The 14,090-nt window shown below is 42.9% G+C and overlaps 1 protein-coding gene across 3 annotated transcripts in view; it reads right to left on the bottom strand.

Moving 5' to 3' along the window:
• The window catches only part of masp1 (MBL associated serine protease 1), a 33,672-nt gene extending 20,231 nt beyond the window's left edge, over window positions 1-13,441 (bottom strand). For all 3 annotated transcript variants that reach the window (XR_010035778.1, XM_063204766.1, XM_063204765.1), the window contains exons 1-3: window positions 13,386-13,441; window positions 12,587-12,812; window positions 958-1,135 (exon numbers count right to left, since the gene is read on the bottom strand). Coding sequence is in view for 2 of the 3 variants with exons in the window: in XM_063204766.1 (XP_063060836.1) it covers window positions 958-1,135; window positions 12,587-12,812; window positions 13,386-13,432 (451 nt within the window). In the remaining variant the exon portion in view is untranslated. The remainder of the gene's footprint in view (window positions 1-957; window positions 1,136-12,586; window positions 12,813-13,385) is intronic.
• Window positions 13,442-14,090: the final 649 nt, after the last annotated feature.

The following is a 14,090-nucleotide window of genomic DNA, read 5'->3' on the forward strand; positions in this document are numbered from 1 at the left end:
TGTAATACATGAGATCACGTTCATGTGGTTACCCAATATTTTACAGCATTTTTTTTTCGATCCGTGTACACATCTGTGTACTCTGAGTATGAAAGCAATATTTCAGTGGTTTACAACATAAAGATACCCTCTTCAGTAAGTGGAATAGTGAACAAAATAAGTTTCTACTGTGTGTCAAGCTGAGTATAGTGTTTAACCAAATGACCATTAGTGTTCAATGGCTCATATTAGTGTGGATTAAAATGACTGCTTGTGTGTGTCATTTGTGAGCGTCTTTTGTCTTTTTAGAAGAGAGTACATTGTCTTGAGACAAGACGTGCATTTTTCAGGGATAGTGAGGAGTTTTGCCCGTTATGTGTGAGTTTTGGGGATTTGTGTGTAGAGTTTTGAGAATTCGAGACCTGATTCCGAAAATTGTGTGTAAGCAATCGAGAAAAACTGTAATACTATTATAGAATGTACAATTGTTTTACACTGCAATGTGGAATGTGTGTGTGTGTGTGTGTGTGTGTGTGTGTGTGTGTGTGTGTGTGTGTGTGTGTGTGTGTGTGTGTGTGTGTGTGTGTGTGTGTGTGTGTGTGTGTGTGTGGGTGCTCGTGTGTGTGTGTGTGTGTGTGTGTGTGTGTGTGTGTGTGTGTGTGTGTGTGTGTGTGTGTGTGTGTGTGTGTGTGTGTGTGTGTGTGTGTGTGTGTGCCCACACAAGCGTGTGTGCAAGCGCGTGTGCGAGTGCAAGCATATGTGTGTGCATACGTGTGTGCATACGTGTGTGCATACGTGTGTGCATACGTGTGTGTGTGTGTGTGTGTGTGTGTGTGTGTGTGTGTGTGTGTGTGTGTGTGTGTGTGAGAGAGAGAGAGAGAGAGAGAGAGAGAGGGATAGGGAGAGAGAGAGAGAGAGAGAGAGTGTGTGTGTGTGTGTGTGTGTGTGTGTGTGTGTATGTGTGAGCGTGTGTCCTACCCACTGCGCTGTAATGAGCCTCAAAGCCAGAGAAGCGTTCCTCATTGGAGAAGTCAGAGCGGAAGACCACACTGAGCGCGCTCCCCACCGAAGTGATGACGTCATCACGGGGAACCTGCTCCGTGTCCGTGCTCTCCTTACCACAGAACACCGCTAACACATCCTGATCATACAACACCTACACACACACACACACACACACACACACACACACACACACACACACACACACACACACACACACACACACACACACACACACACACACACACACACACACACACACATCTCCTTACCACAGAACACAGCTAACACATCCTGATCATAGAGCACACACACACACACACACACACACACACACACACACACACACACACACACACACACACACACACACACACACACACACACACACACACACACACACAGTGCATGCAAAAACATTGTATACGCACCCAGACACAAACCCACACAAACATTGTACACAGAGACACAACACACAATCATTGTATAGACACACACACACACACACACACACACACACACACACACACACACACACACACACACACACACACACACACACACACACACACACACACACACACACACACAAATATTCACACAGAGAGACACACACAGAAGCACAGAAACACACACAAATATTGTACAGACACATACACAGACACAGACACACGCGTGCACACACACACACATACACACAAACACCCACAAATATTGTTTACACGGAGACATACACACAGACACAACCCCTCTTCCCCCGTAATCTGGCTGCGTGACAGCCTGTTTACACTGAGTTTATCACCACTTCATTAAAGAGACTTGACACACACATACACAAACACACACAAAAACACACACACGCATTATACACGTTTACAAACTGTCTCTCTCTTACACACAGACACACACACTCGCGCATGCGTGCACACACAAGCACACACAAGCGTGCACACACACACAAATAAACGCACACACTTTAACACACACACAAACACACATTATTAAAGGCAATATTAAATAATATTAACCCTATAAGACCTGAACCATGAAAGCATAGACAGAAAATTTTAATTTATTGGAATTTGCCTCAATATTGGTCCGTTATAAGAAATGTAAATTTTTTTAAAAAAAATCAAAATTTTGTTAAGGTCACTCAGATATTTAATGCATATGATGAATCAGGCTTTAAATAGTTGACCAGGCCAATTTCATGACCATTGAACAATGACTTTTAATGCATTTACAACTTTTTTTTTTATTTAAAAAAGTTAATTTAATTTGAGGATTATCTTTAAATATTTAGTGAGATCCTGCCATTTTTTTTAGCCTGTCCTTGTTTTAGCAGGACCACATTTTACATTTCGCACAGCCTGGTTGGGTAATTTTTTTAAATCTATGTAAAAACATAACTGATCGAATGCTTAACAACGTATTTATGAGTGTAATATAGATCATTATTCATTTTTGATGTGGAATTTGAATATATGGGTCCATTACTACAATTGGACCATTTCTCCATTCACTTCAATGCATTTTTTAATGAGGTCATAATTTCAACATTTTGCATTACATTTTCAAAATTGCAGGTAAAACCTGTTTCTTTAGGCAATATCTTTGTCTTGAAGTAAAACAACTTATGTGTTTTGTTAAATGATCGTTGTGGTATGCTTTGTAAGTTTCCCTATGGCAAAATGCACTGATGGCCAACTTTCTGCCGACACCGGATGGTGCTTATTTGTTTCATCGGTTTTAGCACGATCTCAAACCCTTTGCAATTTGACGATATCTCTGCTCCGGTCAGGGAAACCGCTTCTATCCCTGTGGTACCATTTTTGCCGAGCTGTGGTGAACTTGTTGTTGACCGCTGCTCTCTTGTGGCGGTTTCCGTGTACTGCAGGACGTTTTGAAATGACACGCATCATGTTTTTGAGATCGATTTTTTTTTGTGTCAGCGGGGAGAGGGCTTTGAATTTGATGACACAAATATGATAAAACCGGTGTGATAGGGTTAAAGGCATTTATGAACATTGTTAACAAGAATATCAGGAACATACCAAACACACATCCTTCTCTCTCTCTCTCTCTCTCTCTCTCTCTCTCTCTCTCTCTCTCTCTCTCTCTATCTCTCGCACAAACAAACAAATACACAATGGCCAAAATCTGGGAAAATGAGGGACAGTAAAAAAAAGACAAGCAATCCTAAACAGCATGTCTGATGCAAAAAGTTACTGTATATTACATCAGAGCAGTCTCAAATTGTGTGCACGTCTGCGTGCGTGCTTATGAAAGGGGAGATGTATTTACCAGAGTGGGAATCCATGAGAATAATGAGAGGACTGTGTCAGGACCAGAACTTCCTCTAGCATAAGGACACACACACACACACACACACACACACACACACACACACACACACACACACACACACACACACACACACACACACACACACACACACACACACACACACACACACACACAATGAACCACTTGTGTGTGTGTGTATGTGTGTGTGTGAGAGAGAGAGAGAGAGAGAGAGAGAGAGAAAGAGAGACAGAGACACAGAGAGAGAGAGAGAGAGAGAGAGAGAGAGAGAGAGAGAGAGAGAGAGAGAGAGAGAGAGTATGTGTGAGTCATCATAGGGGAATTGGGGGTGTCCTTGCGTGTGTGTGTGTGTGTGTGTGTGTGTGTGTGTGTGTGTGTGTGTGTGTGTGTGTGTGTGTGTGTGTGTGTGTGTGTGTGTGTGTGTGTGTGTGTGTGTGTGTGTGTGTGTGTGTGTGTGTGTGTGTGAGAGAGAGAGCATCACTGTGTGTGTCTGTTTGTAAGAGCTTGTGCGGGTGCATGTGTGTTTGTGACCCTGTGACTCCACTGGGGTTAATGTAATATGGAGCATCTGGACATCTACCCCACAGCCAGTCACACAAAACTGATGCTCCACCCCAACTAATCAGAGAACAAGGCGCTCCAAAGTCCTGCTCCTGTGCCATATCCAGTCCTCCCATTGGCTATGTATGCTGCTGTATGCATGACAGGTTGTCGTACATGCATCTAGGGAATGTATGGGCTTAGAACATTACATTACATGACATTACATTAGCTGACACCTTTTTGAACTTTAACACAAAGATATCAGCGTTTTTTGTGACAATGCACCAGCGGCATGAACGCATCTTTTGAACATTTCAAGAAATGCCGTCTCCACAACATCTCGTGCCCATCTTTCAAGATTCCCACATCTATGACATCAGTCACCGGACTTTTTTCATGGACTCTGGCATAGAGCACAGAAACACAGGCCATCAGCCACTATTGGACTGAACTGGACACACACACACACACACACACACACACACACACACACACACACACACACACACACACACACACACACACACACACACACACACACACACACCTTCAATCAAAAGACAATTTTCCAATATGGCAACATATTAGACAATACAGCTTTTTGAATCTTTATCCAAAGCAACTTACAGCTATTTATAGGGTAATGGTTACAGTGAAGTAATTTGGGGTTATGTGCCTTTTTCAGGGGTATTTTATCCTTGGATATAGGGAGAGGTAAGGGTGGGATTTGAACCTGCAAACCTAACCTAACTTTACCAAGACAACATCCCTAGCCATAAATCTACAGCTGCCCCAATAAAACAAGAACAGTGAACCTCCCGAACAAAGCATCATACGCATGCCCTATTGATTAAGGGAAGCCTGTTTTTTGTAGCTCACAAGGTACATCTCCTGCCTCACATATTGGAGTTCACTGGGAGGTTGCGGGTTTGAGACCAGGTGTGGACTGTGTTGGATGACATCAGGCGTGTGTGTGTGTGTGTGTGTGTGTGTGTGTGTGTGTGTGTGTGTGTGTGTGTGTGTGTGTGTGTGTGTGTGTGTGTGTGTGTGTGTGTGTGTGCAATCAAGTGTCAACATTAGTTGTGGCTAATGGTGCATTCCCCAAGGATGGGAGATGGGATGTTTTTGACCTCCTACCTGCTGAAATGCATTGGAACGCCTGTTGAAGCGGAATGTTCAAGTCGCGAGCTGGGGCAAAATCGAAGCACACCCAGTGTCAATCGTGATGTCATCACAGCAATGGCAGCGCACAGTGTTAACTTTTAAGAATATTTAATGTTGCACATTACTCAGCAATCACCATTCTATGGACAAATAGACTTGATTTGGACAGGTTAACTGTTGCAAAACCGCCCGTGAACCTGTCTAAGGTGTAGTTATTGGCATTGCCTCTTTCAATGATGAAATGCGGCTACATGAAAAAACGCATGGTGTTGTTTACACCTCATTGTTTACATAGCTGAGAAGTGGATATGTATTTTTGTCCCTCCATGTTTGTAGTTTGGTTGACTTGCTGGTTGGAACGCTTTCAAGTGGGAGGTAGCTGACTCCTGTTTGCATATTGGGAAGCTCCTACCTCTGGGGAATGCACCATAAGCCATGGTAGTCAAAAAGCATGCCGCTTTCTCCTCCCCTCTCTATTGCATTCACTAATTGGCTCAGGTGTGTTGACTCAGCTGATCATCTGACTTCGCCAGAGATTTGCAACACACCTTCGACATGCCCTTCAAACTGTACCATATCCTCCACAACCAGGTGCTGCTTGGTTTTTGCAACCCACCTCTTCCCCTGTTCCACCTTGTCGTGTTCATAGAGGATATCTACTGCTCCTTGTCCTGCTGGGGTGAGAATTCCCTTACACTGCTGCAGTCCCCTGACTCGCTGCTTTTCTTTGTTGCTCATGAAAATCAGGGTACACCTATGAATGGAACCATCCACCAAATGTAACTCATAGCTTTCAATAAACAAAGTTCATTCAGAATTCCCTCGTGTTCTTTAACAACACAGTGGATGAACAAGGTTACCTACATACATCCATTTTCAGGAAGGTAACTGATAGGAATACCATTCTGCACGCTGAGAGCTTTCACCCCAAGTCTTATCACAAACATTCCCTATGGCCAATTCCAAAGAATTCGTAGAATCTGTGATTCTGATATTGACTTTGATGTAGGTGTATAAGCTGATGACATGTATTCTCGTTTTCAACACAGGGGGTACCAGAAAAAAAGATACAGCTTTAGGTAAAGCAAAAGCACTAAATAGGAAGGAATTAGTCAAGAAACCCACCGCAAAAGAAAATCTGAAAAAAATGTTCTTCACTGCGCAATACACTCACTGTCATACAAGATCAAAGGATTATCAACAAAAACTGGGGCATTCTTGAAGGTGATCCCTGCTTATGTCAAGTGTTCTCTGAGCGCCCCCTATTTTCCTAGGAGGGCTCCTACACTGAAAATACAGAAGGCTGATGAGAAGTTATCGCCCTGCCTCCAAACCTCCCTCTCTTTTCCCAAAGCCAAAAGGCACATACAGATGTGGCTCATGCAACCACTGTGATAACATCTCTCGCCAAAGCACTTTTGTGGATTTGGTGAAAAGGTGTATTACTATAAAGACTTTGCAAACTGTAATACTACACATGTAGTGTACAGGTCAGAATGTGAATGTGGCTGCTTTTATATTGGGTGCAAAAAACGCAGACTTTGTGAAAGACTGGGAGAGCGCAAGTACGCCATAAGAACTCAAAATCCCAGCTACCCCATGGCTGTTCATTTCAGAGAAACTGGCCATATCACCATGAAATGTGGTAGTAAAACCATGGTTACTGCATTACAACCATGGTCGATTTTCGTACGGGTACTTTATGTTACTACATAAAAATCACAGTAATACTATCCATCATTTGCATTGACGTCACAATATTACGTAATCGATTTTGCTGGACGGCAGAAGTACACATTCGTACATAGGAATTATATGCAGACGAAGACAACTTTGACCATAAAATACCAAAGAAACACGTAGTTCTTGTATTTTTTTTAAACGGGATATGTACCTGGCGTTATCAGGCTAGGTTGGCCACGGTGGATGTGTTCAAATCATAGATTTATTCAAATGTATTCTGCTCCACTAGATGGCATAACGGGAACGGGCGATACGAGAAACTGGGAGAAGAAGAGAAAGTTGTTGCTTGCTTCCAGCCACGAACTTACTCTGCCTGCGATATATTTTTTTTATCCCGTGTTTATTTTCTTCAGTAAAGTTGTGAACTTAAACCAAACCCCTGCATTGGCAAAATAAGCACATTTATGCACCGTTTCTTCATTGGTGGCTGGGCACCGCGGCTGCATCCTCTTCTTCGTGGCATGGCACAGGTAAGATAATGCTGCTAACCTAACTTACTAGGCTACAAGACGCACGGTAGGCTACATTTTGTGTCAGGCATTTCGCAAAGTGGTGTTTTGAATAGCATATCTTTTCATCTCAGATGTATCTTGTAGGTTAACTTGAATTCTCTCGCTTCGTTTCATCCAAGTGGATTTCATTGTTGTTTCAGCCACACAATGTAGGTTATTGTGAAATATAATTCTATATCTTATCTTCTGTTTACATGTCCAATATGTTCATTTGTACTGTATTATTATTGACCACTTATGTTACCAGTCCATCACTGCTACCTGTCCTGTCTTGCACTTTCTGTCTGTCTGTAATTGTCAGTCCTATGTCCTGGCATGGTAGAGAGAAAACGTCGTTTCCCTTGTATGACCATAAATAAAGTGACAATAAAAGCTGACTTGACATACTTCAATGTTTCAAATCGGTGTTGCATTACATTGCACGTGTAGAAACACATAGGACAGAATGTCGGTTACATACTTTGATTAAATAATTTTGATTTGATTTGATTAAATACATCATTTGAAAAGATGACCTTCACAAGAGAAAGAAAAGCACAACAAACCTGTTATTTATCTTTTATTGTTTTTATTGTTTAGTAATTGCAGGTTCATCAGTCAGGTGGTCAGCACCCAAACTAAAACCATGAGTCATGGTGGCCAGGATGACGTCCAAGAATTGCATCCCAGCAGCACAGGTAAATACATGACTAGTAAGTTGGGATGAGTGTTATTTTCTGACATTATACATCACATTTTAATTCAGACAATATTGCCAAGGGAGTTAATTATTCAGTACTGTACCAGTACATTACAATGCATGGCTAGATTCATTTAAATAGCATGTTTGTCTTTTCTTTTTTTTCCTAATTAGATGGGGGAGCCAACATGAAGAGATGTCCAGAGAGGCTTCTTCCTCTTTGGCTTTGCAGCAGCACCAGGACCTCACCATCAGTGAAGCTGTTCCCCTCATCCATCGGGCCCACCCTTACATTCCTCACCTGATGCACTGATCACCTGTACCAGTTGTTGGAGTTTTCAGAAGGGCTCTACATTAACTTTTTTTATTCACTAGTAGCCAAAATGGCTAGTATGTTAATCTCCAAACATACCGGTACATTAAATAATGGATCAAAGTGCCAAGTATGTTTTCTTTTCTACCAGCAAAAATTTTCCCAGCATTTGGCTGGTTGGCTGGTGTGCCCTGGTTGTCATTGATGGTGAGTAGCTGTGATAATAAATAACTGAAATGATGAAGTCCATCCAGACATGTCTTGCTTATTTTATTGTACTAATACAACAACGTAGAACATTTTCTGTGAAAGCCCAACTGGGAAACTCCAACTCCCATTGACATTGTGACACAGCACACAAGTGTTCACTGCACGAAATTGCATTTATGCTTCACCCGTGCACGGGGGCAGCCCCCAATGGCGCCCCAAGGGAGCAGTGTGGCGGTACCATCACAGACATCATACATGAAGACTAGATGCGCCATCAGCGTTCCCGTCATGCAAGTCGAACTTCCGCGCATGGCGGCCATGATAGAGCAGCCTGTTGGCTCAACCAGTTGCACTGAGTTTTGGGTGATCCATACTCTTCAGATGGACATAATTCCCTCAAATTTACGTGTATTTTCGAAAGGCTTGGTTTGTTATACAGTATAAAAAAATCCGAACGTAAGTGTTATGTTGATACTGCATAGTGATAAATATTCACGTTAGGCCTATATATTATATTACATTACATTATAATGTAGGCCTACATGGGCCTACAATCATGTATAATATGGTTTAGTAGGCTTATTCAAGTAATTAAATAGATCCCATAAACAAATGCATTTATTATTCTTTTATATTTTGAGTAAAATAACAATTAAACGGTCCCATGTGCTACATTCTGCTTTGGGCTCGACAGCTCCACCCTGTGTTCAAAATGAGTCATGACGCTTAGAATGAAATTGTTGCGATGTAATCTTGTCTTCCAGTACCTCATCTGTCGCCTTTAATTTGATGCAAATGCGATTAATATATGCCTTCCATCAACGTAATGCACAACAACGGTTAAAATGTGTACTTGCTATTGGTCCATCTCTATTTTTTGACAAATAAATAAGTGGGAAGCATACTGCTCTCCTGTGCGTTTTACCTCAGTCTGCACTTAAGTTTTAGGGAGCCGTACTATTTATATACACGTGTCAATATTTCAGCGAAATAACAGCATACATATTTCAGCATCTCAACGTCTGAATTCCTCAGTTAACTTCAGGTGTAACGGAGGCTCTGTGGAGAGTTTAGGCTGCGCTAATATGGCCGACCTGTGCGGACGAGCTTGAAAAACGCGATGACGTATCTAGTCTTCATATATGATGTCTGTGGGTACCATGCTCAGGGTATCTCAGTCATGGAGGAGGATGGGGGAGAGCACTGATTACTTAACTCCCCCCACCAACCTGGTGGGTCGGGAGTCCAACCGGCAACCTTTGGGATACAAGGCTGACACTCTAACCACTTACCCATGACCGCCTGTCAATCTTCAGTCTAGTCTAACTAATTATATTGTCTCCACTAAATGTATATCTCAGGTGACATGGGTATACTGGTATGGGGATAGTGCTGTATGAAAATAATATTAACCCATTTCAGCCGGCACCAAAATGCCAGCTAATTGCCTATGCCCCTTTTAAGAAAGGTGTCCTCATCCTATAAAAAACCCCAAATAACTAAATAAGTCTCTGAAGCACATACAGACATGATATGAGTTTTAAAAGCTAAGACTATCCTCTTGCATTAGAACATGTTAATTCAGCTCTAACATACCCACATTTTTAATCTAAAAAAATCTAATATGTCATGCCTAAATGCTGTGTCGCTCCAGGCACCTAGGTCAATACAACGAGTACACAGCATCCAGCATCAATGGGTTGACTATTACAGGCCTAGTTCAGATAACCATTTATTAATATAAATAAGTACTTGCACGTCTATTGTACATGTCCACCCCACAATAGATATCCCCTCCCATCACCTACAAAACCTTGAAATGTATTTGTACTTTGTGTCTAAAAATAAAGTATTTGAGCCATTGAATGAACTGATTACTACATTGAGTTGGTGTGATTAAAAGGTTGAAATCGGCTAAACTTGACTTGGTGTGCTGGACCTCTGGCTCTTCCATACATCCAATGTGTCATGACATCAGATCATCGCTCTTCTCATCTGGAGAAACAGAAAGATAACACTTAGCTGACACTTATCCAAAGCAACTTCGTTACTCACAGTGAATTGTTAACTGTCCCTGCAGCATGGGGCTTGGTGCCTAGCTCATAGGCCTACTTCAGCCTGGATGGGAGGTGAAGGGAGAGGTGTAGGATGGGATTTGAACCTGCAACCCTCCAATCGTAATACCACTTCCCAAACCATTAAGCCTCTGATGTGTGTGACTGATTTCAGAGGGCAGACAATTTGGATGACAACACAACAAAGTGGTGGACTTCATATTATTGACAACAACATCGACACTGGTGGGCCTATGCATGTCATTAGGCTATAAATAGGCCAGCATGGATAAGGTGATTGGCATTTCATGACAGCATCATGCTGGAGAGTAGGCCTACTACTTGGGAAATCAGCGCTAGAGATGTACACATGGTTTATTTTTACATTTGAACCTTAACAGTATGAACGTCATAGCCTTGCTATTTCACCAAGAGCTTTATGAATTCCGTGTTTATGTTACAGCCTGCAATATCTTAGCGTCCATCATAGCGTAATGATGCTGATAATTAACGTTAATCATGGAAAGCATCTTACATTGACCTAACAGAAAAAGCCACTGAAATTGCACATTAGACTTAAATTAACTAGCGTTCACGAATTAAGAGACAAATGATGATACAAAGGATGGCAAATGAGAAACTTACCGTGGTGCTCATCCAGCTACTTGAGTAGGCTAGTTTGATGGTTTTCCAGTTGGTTGCCGCGATTCACCTCAGCTTTCTCGTTTTATTTTGAGATCCAGTGAAAAGTCACGCCTGGGTTGTAACCCTATCTGTTTTTGTAACAAACAGCACAATGGGTGTTCACGGTGTTTAGTTTATCGGCGATCTAAGTTACGTTATGAGTTACTAAACGTTGCGAGTCCCATAGGAATCCATTCATTAATGCGGCACTCTTGCCGTCCAGTAGCCGTCCACTAGAACGTTTGACGTCACATGCAAATCATGGAACCATTTCTCAAAGTCTAGTGCGCGCCCTTCCAAGTGTATCAGCCTTCGTAATCATGCCCAGTGATTGGATACTCTTTTGGTGAACTTGGAGTATCCAATCAATGGGTGTGACTAATTAGGCTGACACACTTCCAAGGCTCATACAATTGACATTGAGAAATGGCCAATGGGTCGAAACACGTAGCATGTAGCCAGTGTTTAATAAAGGCTTTTAAACTTTAATAGGGAACTCAAATAATGTGTTCATCTTTTCATGGCAGTTTGGACGCCTTTTTTACTAATTGGATACATGACCCAGTGAAGCATTCCCTTATCTGTTTTTGTTGTCTCTCTTGTGTTTCTTGACACAAATAGTTCTGACAGAACTAAGCTAAACAGAACGGCAGGCTTATAGTTGCATTCATTTTCTTTTCCTATCTGTGAGAAATTAATGAAGAATGGGGGAGTACCCACAATTCCTAGCTACTGGTTGCTATGGTGAGTTCAGGGGAGCTGGTGCTGCCAAACACCAGGCTTTTATGGTGGTGGTGGTGTGTGTGTGTGTGTGTGTGTGTGTGTGTGTGTGTGTGTGTGTGTGTGTGTGTGTGTGTGTGTATTTGCCTGGTGTCCTGGCACTAGCAGGGTGGCAAATAGAGGAGTCTGGCCAACACCTAGAACTCAGTGCCCCTCTCACTCTCTCTCTCACACACACACGCACACACACACACACACACACACACACACACACACACACACACACACACACACACACACACACACACACACACACACACACACACACACACATTTGCTTTGGCTCAGTGCGTGGCAGAGTTAGACAATTGTCTAATCTATGTTTCCACACAGTGGGGAGAAATGATTTATTTTCTAATTTTGAGGAATCTCGCCCATGTGTTGCCTTAATTCCTATAGTCTTACTCTCACTATTATTGACACACACACACAATTCCAGCTCAATCATCAATTACAGCTAGGCTACTTACCAATCTTCCCAAGCCAATGAAACACCACCAATATGGGGAATGGACAACATGGTCTGACTCTGTTCCTTGCTTTGACTCTCTCTCTCTCTCTCTCTCTCTCTCTCTCTCTCTCTCTCTCTCTCTCTCACCTTCACATAGTCATACTCGCAGAGGTAGGAGGGCTCCAAATCAAAATGCACGAAGTACAGCCGGATCTGGAATCCATCTGGCACGCTAATGTTCCACTGGATCTCGGATTCCTTCGGGTAGGACTCGGGGAAGTTCGGCGACTGGATGGTGCCGTACATCTCCGTCAGATGAACGACCGTAGCACCGCCAGAGAGCGCGCTCGCCGCCACAAAAAGCAGCAGTGCGCTGGAGAGAATGCGCGAGTGACAGGAGTGAGATAGCCATATTAGCGGGCGGAGAAACAAAGCTACTCATTCTGACTAATTCGTAAACAGACAGATTGAGAGTTTGTCACAAAGCAACTCATTATTCAAAGTTCATTGAACAAAGGCAATAAACACAGAGATCTAGTGACGGCTCGTCGCCAAAGAGTTTTCTTTGAAAATGCTGAGGGCAATGCCAAGTCTGTCTGTCTGTCTGTCTCAATGAGCGCCAAGCTGTGATGGAAACAAGTTCAACATATCCATCAGAGGAATGCTTCTGACTGGGATGAATCCTTCGATTCTCCGCACTTCCCCGGTCCCGCGTAATTTGTGCTCTACACTTCCATAAAGTTTGTGCTCTAGCTACTCATCAAGACATAGCCATCACCGCGGATACTACAGACGCTTCCTCTAGTAAATTGCAAACCCTCAGCAGCCTTAATTAGCCTATTTCCTCGACAAAGCAGGCGGCAAGATGCGCAATGCACGGTGAATATTTGCAGCAGTAAACATGATTGCAATAATAACGAGAGGATGACTTTTGTGCGCAACTCACCCAGTTGCCCCTGCGGACGCAGCCATGTCCGGTAGTCTACTGATCATCAGAGAAAGTTTGCAGATTTCATAAACTCCCTGGCCTGCGCTCGCGCCCCCGCCCCTGCATCCCCATTGCGGATTCTCAACAGCACGGTAGGCTATATGTACGACGTCACACACACACACACACACACACACACACACACACACACACACACACACACACACACACACACACACACAGAGAGAGGGAGAGAGAGAGAGAGAGAGAGAGAGAGAGAGAGAGAGAGAGAGAGAGAGAGAGAGAGAGAGAGAGAGAGAGAGAGAGAGATAACCCGCGTAGTCCGTTTGTATTTGTGTGTGTAGTGTATTATTGTCAAATACACAGGACATTTTACTCGTGACTGTGACAGCACGTGAGCTCTTCAGATTTGAATACATTGTTGGGAGGAGGGATGTTGCATTTCTATTGTATTGATAGATTTGTAAGCAAGGCACTTTTATTTGTTTCTTGTCCACATAATTTATTCCACATTGTTTAGGCTATTTAATGTTGCTATAAATGCAGGAGGAAGTATTAGACCTCCCAGTCAGGCTGGCCAGTGGGATGGTAGAGATAGCGAGCGAGAGATGAATGGAAAGACAAAAACAGAGAGAGAACCACACACATACACATACACACGCGCGCACACACACACACACACACACACACACACACACACAC

Source organism: Engraulis encrasicolus, chromosome 8 (genome assembly GCF_034702125.1).
Source record: "Engraulis encrasicolus isolate BLACKSEA-1 chromosome 8, IST_EnEncr_1.0, whole genome shotgun sequence".
Classification (NCBI taxonomy): domain Eukaryota; kingdom Metazoa; phylum Chordata; class Actinopteri; order Clupeiformes; family Engraulidae; genus Engraulis; species Engraulis encrasicolus.